At 40.4% G+C, this 18,146-nt stretch overlaps 2 protein-coding genes across 12 annotated transcripts in view; one reads left to right on the forward strand and one right to left on the reverse strand.

The window, feature by feature from the left end:
• OPA1 (OPA1 mitochondrial dynamin like GTPase) overlaps positions 1-1,729 on the reverse strand; it is an 85,349-nt gene extending 83,620 nt beyond the window's left edge. For 10 of the 11 annotated variants that reach the window (XR_008297741.1, XR_008297739.1, XR_008297740.1 and 7 more), the window contains exon 1: positions 1,504-1,729. Coding sequence is in view for 4 of the 11 variants with exons in the window: in XM_027061181.2 (XP_026916982.1) it covers positions 1,504-1,535 (32 nt within the window). In the remaining 7 variants the exon portion in view is untranslated. The remainder of the gene's footprint in view (positions 1-1,503) is intronic. The other variant, XM_027061184.2, reaches the window with a different exon arrangement.
• ATP13A4 (ATPase 13A4) overlaps positions 1,056-18,146 on the forward strand; it is a 196,563-nt gene continuing 179,472 nt past the window's right edge. The window contains exon 1 of the mRNA XM_053221900.1: positions 1,056-1,331. The gene's annotated coding sequence lies outside the window, so the exon portion shown is untranslated. The remainder of the gene's footprint in view (positions 1,332-18,146) is intronic.

Genomic DNA, 18,146 nt, shown 5'->3' on the forward strand with positions numbered 1-18,146 from the left:
ATAAAAATTAAAAAAAAAAGAATGGAAATTTAAGTGTACTCCTTCATAACACGTATTCTTCTTTGCAGAAGAAATACAGCAAAAGACAAATTTCAGAGCTGAGGCTTCTAACTTTCCAGATCTCTACTTCTGCAGGGTAGCTAAACTGCACTATCAACATAAGACACTTTTAAGCCATGACTTTGCAGAGTCTATAGTAACTTTAGAAATAATTTACCCCAACGACATCCACAAACAAATATGTCAGTTATTAATTATTTGTTGTTAAGGTCAATTTTTAAAGTTTTCCTACATATCTTAATTGTTCCAATGAAGTATGCTATTTTTGGCAAAGTCTTTTCTCTTTTTATTCAAATAAAATTAGATAGGTTTCTCCAGGAAATAGTGAAGAGTAGAAATAAAAAAGTAGTAAATAATCTACCGCAGTTATCAAGGGCTATGGATTTACTCAGAAACTCAAATTCCATTAAATTAGAAATAACTATTCACTTATTCTAATTGACTGTAACTGTTGTATGTTATCTGATTCTAAATATAGACTCAAATTAACCTTTATAAAACAAATGGATTCCATTCCTTATAAACACTATAAATTACCTACACTATTTAAACAACGTTCTGAAAAAAATTCAAGACAGGTGTTTGGAGGCTAATTCAGGAAAACCAAGTTTTTCCAACCTTAATTGATGCATATTACTTCTTCTCAAAAGCCTGCAACAATGAGTTAAGCCTGAAAGTATCTAAGGATATTAGAACACAAATATGTGTCAAGATAAAGTCAAATTTAAATCTCTTTAAAATGCCCGTAGTAACCCGCAGAAATGAAAAAACTCCTATGATTTTCTACTTAGGATTAAACGAGGCCAGGGCAAAAATAAATGTGATTAGAAAGCTGGTGCTATATTCACCACTTCGCATCCAAAGCAAGCCTTTCTCCCTAACACTGAAAAGCTGCTATTAACAGGGTATCTCTAATCACCACCTCGGCCACCATTTGCGTCACTGCTTCAGATCTGACTCCAAAGCAAGTCTAGTCTGCGGACGAAGGCAAGAGGCACAGTCCTCTTTACCCTAGCAGAAGACAGAGTACATGCAGGAGCAAGGCACACCTGGCGTGGAGGCAGAAGAAAAAGAGTTAAGAGGGACACGGCGAGGGGAGGGAGAGGGCAGAAACAAGAAGCAACCAGAGACAGAGATAACAGCGAGGGCAGAAAGGTGAAAGAGGACAGGGACAGAAGGACAACAGAGAAGGCCAAGACTGAAAGGAGCCCAGAATCTTCTGGCGGCACAGAAAACAGGCACAAGGGCCGGTACTGCAGCCGGGACTTCAGGTAAGCCCAGTCAGGGCTCCTGTAACTACGGGTCCTCAAAAATATCCCGGAATCCTCCAACCGCCCTCCGCCTGGCCTGAGAGTTAGGTGCACATTCTGGAGGTAGTGATGGGATAACCCGGTTTTCCGGAGGCCCCCCAAATAACGGGGCCAGGTCTGAGCCCGCACTTACCAAGCCACGGCGGCTCGGCGTAGTCGCCACATCCCGCCGGCGAGGAGGTCACACGGGCGCCGAGAGGGCCACGCCGGAGCCCCGGTGTCAACCCCAGACCGGCCCCTGCTCCAGGAGTGACCCAGGAAGAGGCCCTCGGCAACAAGGGCACAGAGCAGCTACTGCGGCCCTCCCAATGGCGCATGGACTTCCGCGAGAGCCCGCCCGGCACCCGTACTCTGTCCGTCAGGAAAATAAGCACCACCCCCGCCACGCTTCCTAGGAGGGCAGCACAAACGGTCCGTGGAGGATTAGTGCCTGCGCTCAGAGCCTCCAGAGGAGACAGCCGCGTTCCGCCTCCCATCACCCCTTCCCTCCTTCTTTGTTTCCGGGTTGGAGTTACGAAATTGAGTTTTCCAGGTCAAAGATTTGGAGAGGTGAGGGGTTGAGAGTTGGGCAGGGACTGACAGGGTGCCGGGCGAGGAAACCGGATTGATAAATTCTCTCTGGGTGGCTGCCAATTTAAGAAAATGTAGGTATTTACGGTGCTTGGAGGAGCCTAGCGAGTACAAAATGAATACAGTAATAGTGTAATAGAATAATGAAAACCAACGGTTGCCCCACTCTTTTGTTCGGTGTCTTTGTTTATAAAACACTCTCAGAACAATCTTGGGAGGCAAGAGGAGTCATGGACTGATTAAGTGCTTTAGAATCTCTGAAGGTCGGATCTGAGAAGGGCTCCGATGAATTAGACCAGCTGTGGGTTTGCAATAAGCTTGAGCAGTTTATAAAGGCATCACAAATGATTTTGTTTACTCTTTAACTGGCTTTCGTCTGACTTTAACTCATTTGTTGAAATGGCTTGCGTCAAGGCTTCCAACAATTCCATATTGTCAGTGGACACTGGACTTCTCAGCATTCAGCTCAGAAGCCTGGGTGCTCAGCGCTCTCCTTCTTTGTTGGCTTCCCTCTCCTGGTTTTCAGGACATAACATTCTCCTTTTCTGCTCCCCATTCTCCTTTGCTGGCTCCTCTCCCAAAAACTCTCCGTGTAAGAGGGTCCCAGATTTCAGAGATCCGGGGTCCCTTTCCTTCTCTATCTTCATTTTCTCCCTAAGTAATCTGAATCAATTCTAGGACTTTAAATACGTTTTCCCCTTACTACTCTTGTCATTTTATGAGGAAACTGGGGCCCATAAAAGGGATGTGACCTGTGAAACGTAATGAAGTTATTTAGTGGCAAAACCAGGACTAAAATCAAAGGGCTCCCTCTTCACTTCAAGGGCACCCCCCCCACACACAAAATATTGAAAAATTCCTTTTTCCTTAGTCATCAGAATCCTAAGTCAGTATCCATCGATTCACAACAAAGCCAAGTAGTAGACCTAGCCATTAGCAGTAAACTTCCCAAATGCAGGACTCCAGGATTTTCTTTATTACATTTATTGTGGTAACTGTTTTAGTGACAGGTACAGATAGGAACTTGCTATACTGACCTACACAAACTGTAGTTTTTTCCGGGATTGTAGAGTTGTGCAAAAATTCCTTTGTTACTGTTGCTTCCTAGTTGTTTTAGAAAAAAATAAGAGAAACCAAACAGTGGTAACCTCTTTCATGTATGGGTTATCTTTACATTTCACAAGGCCCTTTTTTTTCAGTTCTACTTCTAGGCGTTTATCCCACTGAATCATTCCCACATGTGCAAAGACATACATGTGATGTTTATGTTTGCCTTGCATGTAATAACGAAAGGTTGGAGGGGGCGCCTGGGTGGCTTAGTTGAGCGACTGAATTCAGCTCAGGTCATGGTCTTGCAGTTTGTGAGTTCGAGCCCCGCGTCAGGCTCTGTGCTAACAAGCAGCTCAGAGCCTGGAGCCTGCTTCTGATTCTGTATCTCTCTCTCTCTCTCTCTCTCTCTCTCTCTCTCTCTCTCTCTCTCCCTCTCCCCCTCTCCCCCCCTCTCTCTCCCTCTCCCCTGCTCATGCTCTGTCTCTCAAAAATAAATAAATGTTAAAAAAAATAAAAAATAAATGAAAGGTTGGAATCAGCATTGTTAAAAGATAAATTGAGGCATCTTAAAAATTGTAAGAGGTTATTTGATCAAAAATTGATTTGAATTCAGCAGTGCCGAGCCAGAAGTGGTTAGGAATGCTGCATCAACAGGAGTCAGTGGCAAGACTTACTATATCAAGAAGAAAGGGAAGCAAAACAAGGAAATTATTTGATTGGCTTTAGCTTTATGTGGTTGCCTTATTTGGGAAAGCCTCATTGGCTGTGATTGGTTGCCTTAGGTATGCTTTCTTAACCTTAATGTATTTATAGGCTTTAGGTTTTGGTTTGCTTAGTAGGTTGCCAAGGCGTTAGGACCAAATTGGTCTATATATTCAGCCCATTCTCAACATAATTTCAGCAGGCACATATTGTAGAAATTAACAAACTATTCTAAAACAACGAACAAAACTAGAGTATTTACAACTATTTGACTTCAAGGCTTACTATTATAATCAAGACAGTATAGTATTGGGATAAGAAGAAACAGATCAAGGGACCAAAATAGAGGGTTCAGAAATAGACTTCCATTTGTACAGTCAATTGTTTTTTGACAAAAGCACCAAAGCAATTCAATAAAGATGGAAGTTGTTTCAATAAATGATGCTACAACAATTGGATATCTATGTGGAAAAGAATATACCCTACACATGCTATACATAAAATTTAATATAAATTTATATCATATACAAAAACTAGTATATACACAAAAGTTGTGTACGCTGGGACATATCCCTAAATGTAAAAATAAAAAGCTCTAAAGCTTTTGAAGAAAATAAAAAATATCCTTGCAACTTGAGAGTAGACAAAGATTTCTTACGTCACAGAAAGTAATACCACAAAGTAATAAAATTAATAAATTTGGACTTCATCAAACTAAAGTACTTCTGCTAATGAACTAACACCACTGATATAATTTAACAGACAAGCATCACATTGGGAGAAAACATTTTTTAAATATATATCTGACAAAGTATACATATCCAGAATATATAAGAAATTTTTGGAGCACCTGGGTGGCTCAGTCGTTTAAGCATCTGACTCTAGCCCAGGTCATGATCTTGCAGTCTGTTGGTTTGAGCCCTGCCTCGGGTTCTGTGCTGACAGTCAGCTTGGAGCCTGCTTCAGATTCTGTGTCTCTCTCTCTCTGCCCCTCCCCTGCTCGCTCTCTCTCTTTCTCTCTCAAAAATAAGTAAATGTTTAAAAAAATGAAAAAAATCTCACAACTCAGTAATAAGATAAACAACCTGCTATCATTTGAATGTTTGTATCATCCCCCTACCCCTGCCAAATTCCTATGTTGAAATCCTAATGTCCATAATGTGTTGGAATTAGTGACCTTTGGGAGGCCTTAAATTATGTGAGTGGAGCCCTCATGAATGAGATTAGCAACCTAAAGGAGACCCCATATGGCTTTCTAACTTCTCCACCAGGTGAAGTTCCAGCAAAAAAAATTTATGAACCAGAAAGAGGCTCTCACTGACCAGAACAAGACCATTATATATATATGTGTGTATATATATGTATATATATATATATATGTGTGTATATATATATATACATATATATATATATATGTATATATGTATATGTATGTGTATATATATATACACACATATGTATATATGTATATGTATGTGTGTATATATGTATATATATGGATGTATATATATATGTATGTATGTATATATATAATCTCCAACCTCCACACCAGGTATATGTGTATATATATATATATATATACCTCTATATCTTCTTTTGTGTAGTGCTTGCTTCAATTTTTAACTGGATTATGTCTTAGTCCATTTGTGCTGCTATAACAAAATACCATAAACTGGGTAGCTTATAAAGAACAGAAATTTCTCACAGTTCTGCAGGTTGGGAAGTCCAAGATCAAGGTGCCAATTACATATATATAACATATATATATATGTATATATATATTTATATATTTTATACACATATATAATCTCCAATGAACATATACAGTGTTCAATGTTATTAGTCATCCGGGAAATGCAAATTAAAACCACAATGAGATACCACTGTATCTTCACTAAAACTGCTAAAATTAAAAAAACTTCAGGCGAGGATGTGAGCCAACAAGAACACTCCGGCACTGCTGATGGAAATGTAAGATGGTATGAGCACTTTGGAAGAATGTTTGGCAGTTTCTTACAAAGTTAAATATACAGCTCCCCTTTTGTCTAGCAATTCCAGTCTCTCTAAGAGACATAAAACACAGGTGCACAAATAAGATTGTATAAAAATGTTTATAGCAGCTTTGTTCACAATAGCCAAGAACTAGAACCAAACCGAATGTGCATCAACAAAAAATAGATAAACAAACTTATACAAGGAAATACTACTCAACGCAAACAGGGAAGAGCTACTGGATTTGTAACGACATGAATGAGTCTAACAGACATGTTGAAATCAAAAGAGGATGTTCCATTTATGGGAAAATGGATGTTGGAAGTGGGAAAGCAACATTGGGAAACTTCTTAGGAATATAGAGATAGATGTTCATATGCTAGGGGTCTGAATGGCTTGTATGTATCTGTTTATAATGTACAGCTGGGGCATCTGGTGGCTCAGTCAGTTGAGCACCCGACTTCGGCTTAGCTTATGATTTCACAGTTCGTGAGTTCGAGCCCCTGACATCACTGCTGTCAGCGCAGAGTCTGCTTTGGATCCTGTGTCCCTTTCTCTCTGCTCCTCCCCCTCTCTCTGCTCCTCCCCCACTTGTGCTCGCTCTCTCTTTCTTGAAAATAAATAAACATTTTAAAAATGTACAGCTAGGATTTGTGCATTCCAAGTTTCAAGTATGTGTACATGCATTTTATATACATCTCTAAGTTGATTGGGGAGGGTTGAAGTAGGTGGAAATTAGATGGGACAAGAGTGACCAAATGTGGATAATTACAGGAGCCGGATGGTAGGTCCACGAGGGCTCCTCGTACTTGTCTGTTCACCTTGTACGTATTAGAAAGTTTTCATCAAAATAGCTGTAAAATGTATCACATACTTCTTGTCAAAATGATTCAGGAAGGAAATAAAATGCATTTCACTTTCTTGTTTTGTGGGTGTGAGAGGGAAGAGCAAAGGAGGAGTATGGAAGGCAGGCTGTGTGCTATGTAGAATTTATTCCAGCTGTCTGTGTTTCCTATTGCTGCTGTAATAAACTACCCCAAATGTAATGGCTTAAAACAAAACAAACTTATTTTCTTCCTGTTCTAGAGGTCAGAAATAAGATATGGTTTCACTGAGCTAAAAGCACAATGTCCACAGTGCTGCTGCTTTTTTGGGGAGCTCTCAGGGAGAAGTTGTTTTTTGTTTGTTGGTTGGTTGGTTTGTTTGTTTTGCCTTTTCCAGCTTTTAGAGGCTGTCCACGTTCCTTGGCTTCTGGTTCACTTCCATCTTCAAAGCTAGCAATAGCTGGTTAAATCTTTGGAACATCATATCCCTTTGACACTCTCCTACCTCTCTCTTCCACATTTAGGGACGCTTGTGGTTTCATTGGGCCCATCCAGATAATCTGGGATGATCTTTCTATTGTACTTTATTTATTTTTTAAAGTTTATTTCTTTTTGAGAGACAGAGATGGCATGAGTGGGGCATGGGCAGAGAGAAGGAGAGAGAGCATTCCAAGCAGGCTCCACACTGTCAACATAGAGCCCGATGCGGGGCTTGAACCCACGAAACTGTGAGATCAGGACCTGAGCCAAAACCAAGAGCCAGACGCTTAACCGACTGAGCCACCCAGTTGCCCCCAGTCTTCCTGTTTTAAAGTGAACTGGTTAGCGACCTTAATTCCATCTGAATTCTTTTTTTTTCTTTATAATTTTTTTTTTTTAGCGTTTATTTATTTTTGAGACAGAGAGAGACAGAGCATGAATGGGGAAGGATCAGAGAGAGAGGGAGACACAGTATCTGAAACAGGCTCCAGGTTCCAAGCTGTCAGCACAGAGCCCGACACGGGGCTCGAACTCATGGACCGCGATATCATGACCTGAGCCGAAGTTGGACACTCAACCAACTGAGCCACCCAGGCACACCCCATCTGAATTCTTAATTCTCCTTTGCCATATTCACAGGTTCCAAGGATTCAGATGCAGACTTCTTTGTGGGAGGCTTTATTCTGCCTACCTCACAGCTCCATTTAAATTCTTTTGACCAATCTCTCTCTCTGATACTAAGGAGTGTGTGTATGCGTGTTGTTGGTGTGTGTGAGTGTGAGTTATCCAGTTTATGCAGCTCAGCCACATCAGAAATAGCTGTAGTTTCAAAATTGTACTTCTCTAATCTTTGTTCTTCATATTCATCATTTTCTTTGTTTTAATGACTTTTATACCTTTGTCCTTTCTAAGAAGAAATCTCAAGTCTGCACTACATGTCACAAATTTCATTTGCTGCAGTGGCACTTTTGCCTTCTAAGTAATTTCTAAAGTTATTTCTGCATTGTAAACCTTGAAATAGTTCCTCTCACTTATCTTTATTGCTTTCTGTGCCTATATCTTAGAGGCCAAGATTTGTCATCATATTAAAGATGCAAAATTATTGTCTAAAATTTTTCCTGTCCCTAGAGTGAACAAACTCCTAGACAATAAATTCATGGATGTGATCTTCCTCTGGATCTTTCTATTATAATGACTGCTATGATGACTATTATCCAGCGGACACCCATTTAATGTGCTAGACACTGGGCTGCCATTTACCTATAACATATCCTTCCGGTTTTCACAGGCTTCATCTTTTCTTTTTCTTCCCTGTTCTTCTAAGGTCAAGGGGTTTACTTTGTTTTATGTAGCAAAGGAAGTATTGACTAATGACTATAATCTTCAGTTCTACTGTGTAGGCCTTATGCTTAGTGGTTATCCCTCTGTGAATCTGGCTAGAGGTTTTTGTCATATTTTTGTTGAGTTTTCACAAGTATTTTAATTATTAGGGAAAAAAACTGCACCAAGGACTACTGAAATACCTTATTGGCTAAGAAAGTATGGCTCCATTGTAGATACTCAAACTGAAGACATGCCTCAGCCCTACACACTCCTGAGGTGAGGTAAAGTTTTAAATTGAATTTATGTTGTTTTTCCAGACTTCTCTTTTCCTTCCACCATTGAAAGAGTAGACAGCTTTTGTAATTTCTTTACATCAGGGAGGTTAGCAGGAAGGTAGTGTGGGGGAATTCAAAGGCTATTTTGCTGAAAGCTTTCTGTGAAAGCTTAAGCCTGTGTTGGAATTTTGCTAGGAGCCTAGGAGTAGAGAGAGGGCCTTGGAGAAGCAAAAGTTGGAAGGTGGAGATTCCTAGAGGCCAGAAGGAGGAGAATGTTCTCCCCTAACTACCCTCCCTGTACATGGAAGAGATTAAGACCTCTGAGCGTTCACAGCCCCCCAGAAGATTTCACCTAAGCATGATCAGAAACCGTAGATCCATCAGATTCAAAAGGATCATGAAGACTAGGAATCTGGGGGACTCCAGAGGTTACCTATGACCACTAATTGGAAAAAGAACTATTTTCTATGCACATGGTTATCTATGACCAGTATATCCATGTGGTGGAAATATCGTATGATAGTGTGCTGCATATCTCTTTCCAACCCTGCATTCATTGACATTAGTTATTGTGGCAGTATTTACACCATAGAAGTCAGCAAACACTACCAATCAGGGCTTGATTTATTATTTTGCTGATTGTTTAAGCTTAAGAAAGTTATGAAAAAACAGTAATACTATGGGTTAAATTTAAATTTTTTTTTAACGTTTATTCATTTTTGAGAGACAGAGAGAGACAGAGCATGAGCGGGCAAGGGGCAGAGAGAGGGAGACACAGAATCTGAAGCAGTCTCCAGGCTCTGCGCTGTCAGCACAAGCCCACGCAGGGCTCAAACTCATGAACTGCGAGGTCATGACCTGAGCTGAAGTCGGACACTCAACCGACTGAGCCACCCAGGCACCCCTACTATGGGTTACATTTAGAAGTGTGTTGTATCTGTGGCTATTTCATTGTGAAGAGCACAGAAAACTGAGGAAATATCCTTCCAGTATTTAAAACATTTTAACTGATTCAGTAAAGAAGTCATGCACATTATCATGAATTATTTAAGTGCTCACATATGCCTTTGTTGTTTCATTTTCCTCTTATTAATGTGTAGGCAAATAGCAACCAATATTCATGTCAGATTTCAACTCATAGGTCAATGATGTGAACAACTTCTTTGCTGAGTAGATAGCAATCAAAATAATCAAGCATTTATTCCTAGTCAAACGTATCGTAAACTTGCATAAATATGTGTAATTTTTTTGTAAAGCTAATTAAACATTTAGTAGCATACCACTGGTATGCATATGCATGCTTAAGCAGTACACCAGTTGTTTTCTTCAATCTGTTTCCATCTTTCCATCACTGAAAACTTTTGCCATTTAGTTTTTAATTTGTTTTGAAGTTTCCTATGTCTCTGACCACTTATATGCCATCTCATTTTTGGGGGCCACTGCCATAACCAGAGCCTGCAGAAGTATTGCTCTCTTCTACTCCCCGGGTTCTGAGGCTTTCTCCCTCCTGCTTGGAGGTGTTTTTGATCCCCCTTTGGAACATTTGCTTTTTGCTTCCTTTTTAGACTAAAAATATATTCTCTACTTCCACCATGTTCCCAAACTTAGCCTGTGTGAGAAATAAAATACATCTTAGGCCCTTAAGTAATTTTGCATGGCAATCCATTCTAGGAGTACCTGTACAAACTCCTCCCCAGCTTGCTAGTGCCTTCCTCAGCTAGAGTAGACGGAACCGTGTGCCTCGCAGAGGGATCAGATCCCATATCCTTGCTGTTCATTGTTGCAAGCTGTTGATAGCCTCCTTACTTTCTCATACTTTGAGTGGTCCTTCCTTTGCAGTGGGGAGGGCCAAGGTGAGCAGTTGAGGCAGTAGCTTGCCACAAGTGCTCTAAGCGTAATGTAACTCACAAACACCATCAGGAAAGTGAGCTCTACCATCTCCTGGTCTGGAAACCTGCCTACACCGTGATGGTGCCAGCATTTAGAAAAGGCAAAATGATTCATTCACCTGTTTATTCCAGTTAGGAGCAATGACAGGAGTGTGTAACACCCAAGGAGTTCTTAACAAGCAGGACTGGATTTATGTCTTTACAGAAAACAAATAGAAATTAGAACTCCTTCCTTTGCTTCCTTTGTTTGCTGTTTTGTTTCTTCCTTGGGGATGTGTGAGATTTAGAGAAGCAGAAGGGTGGGGGGAAGAAATGCTGCAAGGATGTGTGTGGTGAACTTGGGGTTCAATGACTATTTTAGGCTTGTACTTCCACATGATTCTATTACCATGACGTCATAATATGTGCTAATGTGTCTATTCCATTCTAGAAAAAGCTAGTATATGTAAGGCATTTAGAGCTGTGCAAGGTATATAGTAAGCACTTACTAATTGTATTAGTTGAAGTAGGATGGGCTATTTTGCTTTAGAAAATAGACTTCCAAATCTCAAGGACTTCATCCCATACAGAGCTATTTCCTTCTCACATAGCAGTCTGATGTATAATGCGGGGAGGGGAGCTTTCCTGAAGGCTAGAGACTCAGACCTGCAGCTTGCTTCCTGCTTGAACCTATACCATCTGAAACATATAGCCTTCAAGGTCACTTTGGAGGGCCCAGAGTGTTGTCTGGGATAATTGCTAAGGACTAAAATAGAAATAACGTGAAAGCGACCACTCTGAGAGTGGGCAATAGGTCAAAGATTACTTCTGCCCACATTCGATTGGCCAGAACCTAGTCATATGGCCCACTTAACCACAAGTAAAGCTGGGAACCACAGAGGAGCACATGGAGAACTGTGCAGACTGCCTACTTTTGCCATTATGAGCATTAGCTATAACAACACCACCAATAATCGTAATCTTATTATTCTCCAATGATAGCATTATTATTCTCCAAGAATGGAGTATTTTCTTCTGGTTATGTTTGCTATCTATATTTCTATTGAACTCAGAGTTTTAGATTACTTTGTAACTTATGCCATCTGTTTCTAAAATACCATGAAACTTATCTTTATTTTGTCCATAATGGGAGAGTAACCTAATTTTATTTTATTCTCCATATCAGGAGAGCCACCTTACTGACAGCAGTTGAATTTCCTAGAAACCAACTAAACAAGGGCTCAGAGTTAAAATTCAGTCAATATAAAGAAATGAAGTATTTATCACACACCTGAGTATGCAGTCTGAGACTGATTCCTACCCCCTCAAAATATACACTCTATGCAGGGATACTGAAAGAGATTGAAGTAATCTCAACTTTTAGGACCATTCCATGAGCCTGTTAATGAGGTCTGGCCATTTTAAGAGCACTGAAAAAAAAAAAAAAAAAGGTTCTTGTGAGCTACAGCCTTCCATATGTTAGGTTGCAGCTTAGAGATCTGGTGGAGAAAGGGTTGCACTTGGTAATCTTATGTATCAACCAAAAAGCATGAGAAAGACTGTATTCTAGTCCTCACCCTCTGGTTCTTTTAGGACACTGAGTTTAAGGCTTCCAGTTCTGCCAATGGGCAGTGCAGACAATGTCATTTCCATTTTGTATTTTTATGAGTTCAGAGAAATATATTAATTTTCTCAAGGTCACAAGGTAAATTGGAAGTGTATGGTATATTTAGGGCTCAATATGCAAACCATTTGTCTGGGAGAATAATGGGAGAGAAAACTGGAAAATAGGTTCAGAGCAGATCATAGAGTGGTTTGAAGATGTCCACTTATGTTTTGGATATTTTTCTTTTGGCAAAAGGACTTATGTGCAATTTCCTTGCAAGAAAGCACCATGATCCAGATGGTGCTTTATGGAGATTAATCTACCAGTGGGAGAAGGGTTGGTTAAAGGTGGGAAGCAAAAAACAGAGAGCCTCCTTAGGAGGAAATTGTAATTATCCCAATGTGGTCTGACTTAGATTATGGTTATAGGGTCAAAGATGGAAATTAAAATTTAAGCCTAAGTGCAGCATTTTCATTTTCTATTTAAGGCTGAAAGATGTTTATATGCTTTTAAAATGAACTTTTTTGATGTCATGTTTCTCTTTCTTTTCCTCTTATTTTTTTTAAAGATTTTCCCCCTATTTAATCTGCTGTGTTTCATCCCACTGAATTCTCAGCCCACATAAGATCATTTAAGTAGCACTTCATTAAGAATGATAAAGACATTGGGAGAAGCCAGGATGCTTTCAACCAACATTTCCATCATCTATCATCTGGCTTGATAAGTAGCACTTCCAATGTGAGGCATCAGGGTGTTCTTCATCTTCAACAAAGAATGATCTCTGGGCAGGAGCCCTGGTGTATCACATCCAGTGCTGTCTCCTTACTAACCTTTAACATCTGAAGACCTTCCACCAGGGCATCTTGATCAACTAATAGACATTTACCAGTGTGTTAAATGATGTGATAAAGGATGCAAATCAACAGCCAGATGAAGAGATGCCTAGGGCGACATGTGGGAAAAGGGTACAAGTTTTCATGCCCTCTCCAGGCCACCACTCTCCCCATATCTCCACCTGTTCACCAATCTGGCAGCTCCTCTCCTTTCCTCTTTTGAAGTATCCATTCTGTCTGATGGCTTTTACATCCATACTTCCTTCATTCCAGCAGTGGCCCTGCCAGCTGTCAGAGGACTGAAATCTTCATGGACCCATTCTGGAGTTTTCTTTTGTTATGTTATGTTATGTTATGTTATGTTATGTTATGTTATGTTATTTTTAGAGAGAGAAGTGGGGGGAAAGGGGCAAAGAGAGAGAGAGAGAATCCCAAGCAGGCTCCACACTCAGTGCAGAGACCAATGTAGGGGCTTGATCCGATGACACTGGGATCATAACCTGAACCAAATCAAGAGTCAGATGCCCAACCCACTGAGCCACCCAGGCACTCCTGGGGTTTTCTTCTATGAGTTGTTCTTTTCTCCAACCATTCTAATGATTCTCTGATCTGCCCTCTATTACTTAATACGTTCCTTTTCTGCTCACTTTTCCTAGAGGCTGTTTCTGCTACTTCCAAATAAGAGCCATTACTGATTCATTTGTTAAATTTGATGCCATAACCTGGACGTTAACTAGAACTACCCTGCCCTGATGATTTAGATAAAATTGATTCAAACTACATTCAATAGGTTGCGGAAAGTCCAATGTCTTCTCCAAGATTTCTACACATTCTACAGGAGATCTAGGTTCTCATGGACACATCTGACTCAGTCTTTTGCTTCCTCTAAATCAGGATTTCTCAACCTTGACATTTTAGGCTGGACAATTCTTTCTTGTGGGTGGCTGTCTTGCACACTGGAGGAATTTTGGCAGCATTCCTGGCTGCTACCCACTTGATGCTAGCGGTTACTCTGTCCTAGTTATGATCATCAAAAGTGTCTCCAGACATTACTAAATGTTGCCTGGGGGGCAAAATCACTCCTACTTCGGAACCACTATCCTAAATTAGTTTAGTGTAGGAACTGACACCTATTGTCCCTGTTGTCACCAAGTCAACATAGGCATGGTACTCAAACTTTTTTCTTAATTTCCACCATTTTTTTTAAGTCACAAAAGGTACCTCTACTGGTAGAAAATATGACGGAAGTTCTGGGGAAATTGAGAGATTTTCATCATGAGTATGCAACCAATAAGAATTTGTTAGGTGCCCGTATTCTTAAAAACTTCTCTTGGTCATTTTGTCTAGCCTCTGGCCACATTGCTTGCCCCTCCTTGGTTTCTCTTCCCTTATCTCTCTTTACCTCCTCTATTCTCTGTTCTTCCCTACTTGCAAATTTGTGTCCATTTTCAATTCAGTGGTTTAGTTATATTATTTTACTTCTCTGTACCAACTCATCTCCTTAGGGTCTTACTTTCCACCCCTAATTGGTGAATTGAGGTATTTTTCTGAACAAAAAAGGCACCTCTCCCATAGTAATTCTGTAACCTATTATGATAATTAAAATGGAATCTTGTTGCAGTTCTCACTGACAAGCTCCCTCTATGTAGCCACAGTAGTATTAACCCCTTTCACAGGAAGAAAGCTATTCTCATTATCTACTGCAGCATAACAACTGACCAAAACTTAGTGGCTTAAAATAACAACCGTTACGTCATATCTCTCTTCAAATGGCATATCCACGTGGTTAGCTTGGATTCCTCCAGCAGGCTATGCCTGGACTAGTTCACTTTTTACATGGTGGCTCAGGGCTCCTGGAGGAAGGGCTGTATGTACCAAGAAGAGAGAGCTGCCAGTGTCTTAAGCCTTGAGTCTTCAGTGTCCCTTTTCACATATGGGTCAAAGTAGTCACAGAGCCTGTCAGATTCAAGTCAAAGTGTTGTATCTTTATTTTACAACAAATTTTGATGTTACTCCTTCATGCCAGTTACCCTCTTCCCCACCCAGGACCCCTCCAAAGTTCCATTCCATCAGACTCAGACTTGAGATCTAGGTTTTTGATGCATCAGATAACTAAAAAAAAGAGCGAAGAGAGCCTGGTGCTCTGAAAGCTGAGGAACAGATGGATCTCAAGAAGATCAAGTAACAGAGATGAGGAGAGGAGAGCTTTGGCTGTGGCCAATGGAAGACTTGGGTCCCCTACTCTCACTTCTTCACTGTGATGGTGATGCTGGGAGCCAGAGACCTTGTTTATTTCCCTTATTATATATGTTTCTTTTCCTGATGACACAGCACATGTTTCTTCTAGAAATTCAGAAAATATGGAAAATTATAAAAAAAGAAAGTGTAATGCATAGATAACCCCTGAAACCTTGCATTGAATTGATTTCTGTATTCTTTATATAAACATGAATACTTACAGATGCATGTATATATGAGCATATGTGTATACATATTTATTCCTTTTTACTCCCGTGCTTCCTCTGATTGTTCAATCACCAGCAAGACTGTGTGTGTGTGTGTGTGTGTGTGTGTGTGCACTCAGGGTAAGGTCACAGCAGGAATGTGAAGAGAAAGGAAGGAGACAATTATCAGTATTTACATTTTCTAAATAGACTTGACATTCCTGGAAGAGACATTACTTAGAGAAAAAAGATTTCTGAGTCTCCAAGTTTGCCTTTGGGGACAAAAGCTCAATTTTATCTTTGTAAATAATAGACTTTGGAAGCATGAGTGATGTAGGAGTCAATTTTCCTGCCGTGGATTTGATAGAAATGTCACAGCTGAGCAAGGAGAGATTTGGGAGGAATGATGGAGTTTGGTGTTGGTCTAGGTCTCACAGACACTCCCATACTTTGCAGAATAATGGAAGTCCTACAGTGGTGGGGCCGGGACCTCAAGCAGAGGACTATATACTGATTCCCGGGGAAATCTGAGGGGGCAGTGATAATGGCACAGAAGTCTCTCGTGCTCACACATCACAGCAGTAATGAAGAAATGAGCAAAACAAGGCAAGTCTAGCTGGAGAGCTCACCCCACGTTGCATGTGGCCAAGGAGGCTTGGGAAAGTGCCCTGGGGTTTCATTTGCTCCAAAGATGTAGAGAAGGACCAAGAGAAGGCAGAGAGACAACTCTTGATGGAGCCACAAGTGTCTAAGTGGAGGCAAGCCCACCACGTGCAAATCACCAGATAAACAAAGACAAGTGATGGCTCAACCTATGCCAGTGACAGACAGAGGGTGAGGAAGGACCGGCCTTTCCTCGCTCTGTGCTGCCACAATCCAGTGGACAGAGGGGCCAATCTAATGGAAGGAGGAGGGAAGCGGTAGATCCCTTAAATGATCGTTTAAACACAAGCGCTGAAGAAAACCCTGGTGTGATTGAGCTACCTCATAGCTAACCAGATCCATTTTTGTCCATCAAGCAAAATGAAGGATTAAAGCAAAAATCAAGTTGAGATTTAAACAAAAATAGTTACATTTTCTGCACACTGTGACCTGAGAAGTATGTGTCATTGTTTGTGTGTGTGTGTGTATACATGGTCATCTCTATTATTCCCTGAAGTTTTGATCACACTGTTCATGGAGTTTTACTAAACATTATATCATGAACAATTTAACCATGTCATTAAATATTCTTAGGAATGCCCTTATTGCGTGCATAATAAGTCCAGTATACTGATACAGTGTTCCTTCCTTCCCCTTCCTTCCTTTCCTCCACAACTACCCCATTGTGAAACACTTAGTTTGTTTCAAATTGTTCATTGTTAAATGTAACGTTTTTTAAAAATGTTTTAAATCTTTTTCTGTAACTTGCATTAATTTCCTGTGGAACAGTTTCCAAAAGTGAATTTACTGGGTGCAGGTACATAAATATCTTTAAATCTTCTCATTCACATTGTCAAACTGCCCCCCCACTCCACCTAACTTTGCCTTTTATATTCCCACCAGACAGTTCCTTCACACAAATGTGTCTTTTCTCAGAGACTACTCAGGAAGGTAAAGTTCTGTGTAAGTGTTACAAAGTGGGGTATGGTCCCAGCAGATTAAAGGCCCTGAGTATATTTTGACTCTTGTCTGGACTTTGAAACATCAAAGGTGAGTAGCGCTCTAGACTGTCCTTTGCCACTGAAAGTATATAAAATGTTAAGCCACTAGAGGGCAGAGTTATCTCACTAAACCAAGGGGTTTGTTTGTTTTTGTAGAGCCCAAGCCAGTTCATAACATCAACCTACATCAAAATCTTGACATTGCCGTCAAGGTGGCTTCAATTATTTTAACAAAGTGACAAACAGAGGCAGGGATGCTTTAAATTTAAACCAGGCAGTTCCCAATTACTGTAATAAACACATTGTATTCACACTGCTTCTTAAAGACTGAACTTTTAATTTCTTTTTAGTTTATTTATTTATTTATTTTGAGAGAGAGAGAGAGAATGCAAGTGGAGGAGGGGCAGAGAGAGAGGGAGAGAGAAAGAATCCAAAGCAGGCTCCATGCTAACAGCGTGGAGCCCAACGGGGGCCTTGAATTCACAAAACGGTGAGATCATGACCTGTGCGGAAATCAAGGCCAGATACTTAACTGACTGAGCCACCCAGGAGCCCCTGAAGTTTTAATTTTAGAATAGTTTTCAATTTACAGAAAAATTGTGAAAATAGTACAGACTTCCCATATGCCCCAAACCCAGTCCTTCCTATTGTTAACCTCTTGAGAATTGTACATTTATTACAACTAAGAGACTGATATTGACATATTACTATTAAGTAAAGTCTATACTTTATACAGATTATCTTAGTTTTAACCAATGTTCTTTATTTGTTCCAGGAAACCACATTATATTTAGTTGTTACGGTCTCCTTAGGCTCCTCTTGGCTGTGACCTTTTCTCAAACTTTCCTTGTTTTTGAGGACCTTGACAGCTTTGAGGAGTACTGAGCAGGTATTTTGTAGAATGTCCCTCTACTGGGATTTGTCTGAGGTTTTTCTCATTGTTCGACCAGAATTATGAGTTTAGGGGAGAAATATCACAGAGGTAAAGGGGCATGTTCATCTCATCATGCTGAGGGCGCATACTACCAACCTGATTTGTCACTGTTGATGTTGACCTCCATCACCTGGCTGAGGGAGAGTGTGTCAGGATTCTCCACCTCTCAGTTACTCTTTTTTTGCTCTTTCTATACTGCACTCTTTGGCAGGAAGTCGCTATGTGCAGACTA

Source organism: Acinonyx jubatus, chromosome C2 (genome assembly GCF_027475565.1).
Source record: "Acinonyx jubatus isolate Ajub_Pintada_27869175 chromosome C2, VMU_Ajub_asm_v1.0, whole genome shotgun sequence".
NCBI lineage: Eukaryota > Metazoa > Chordata > Mammalia > Carnivora > Felidae > Acinonyx > Acinonyx jubatus.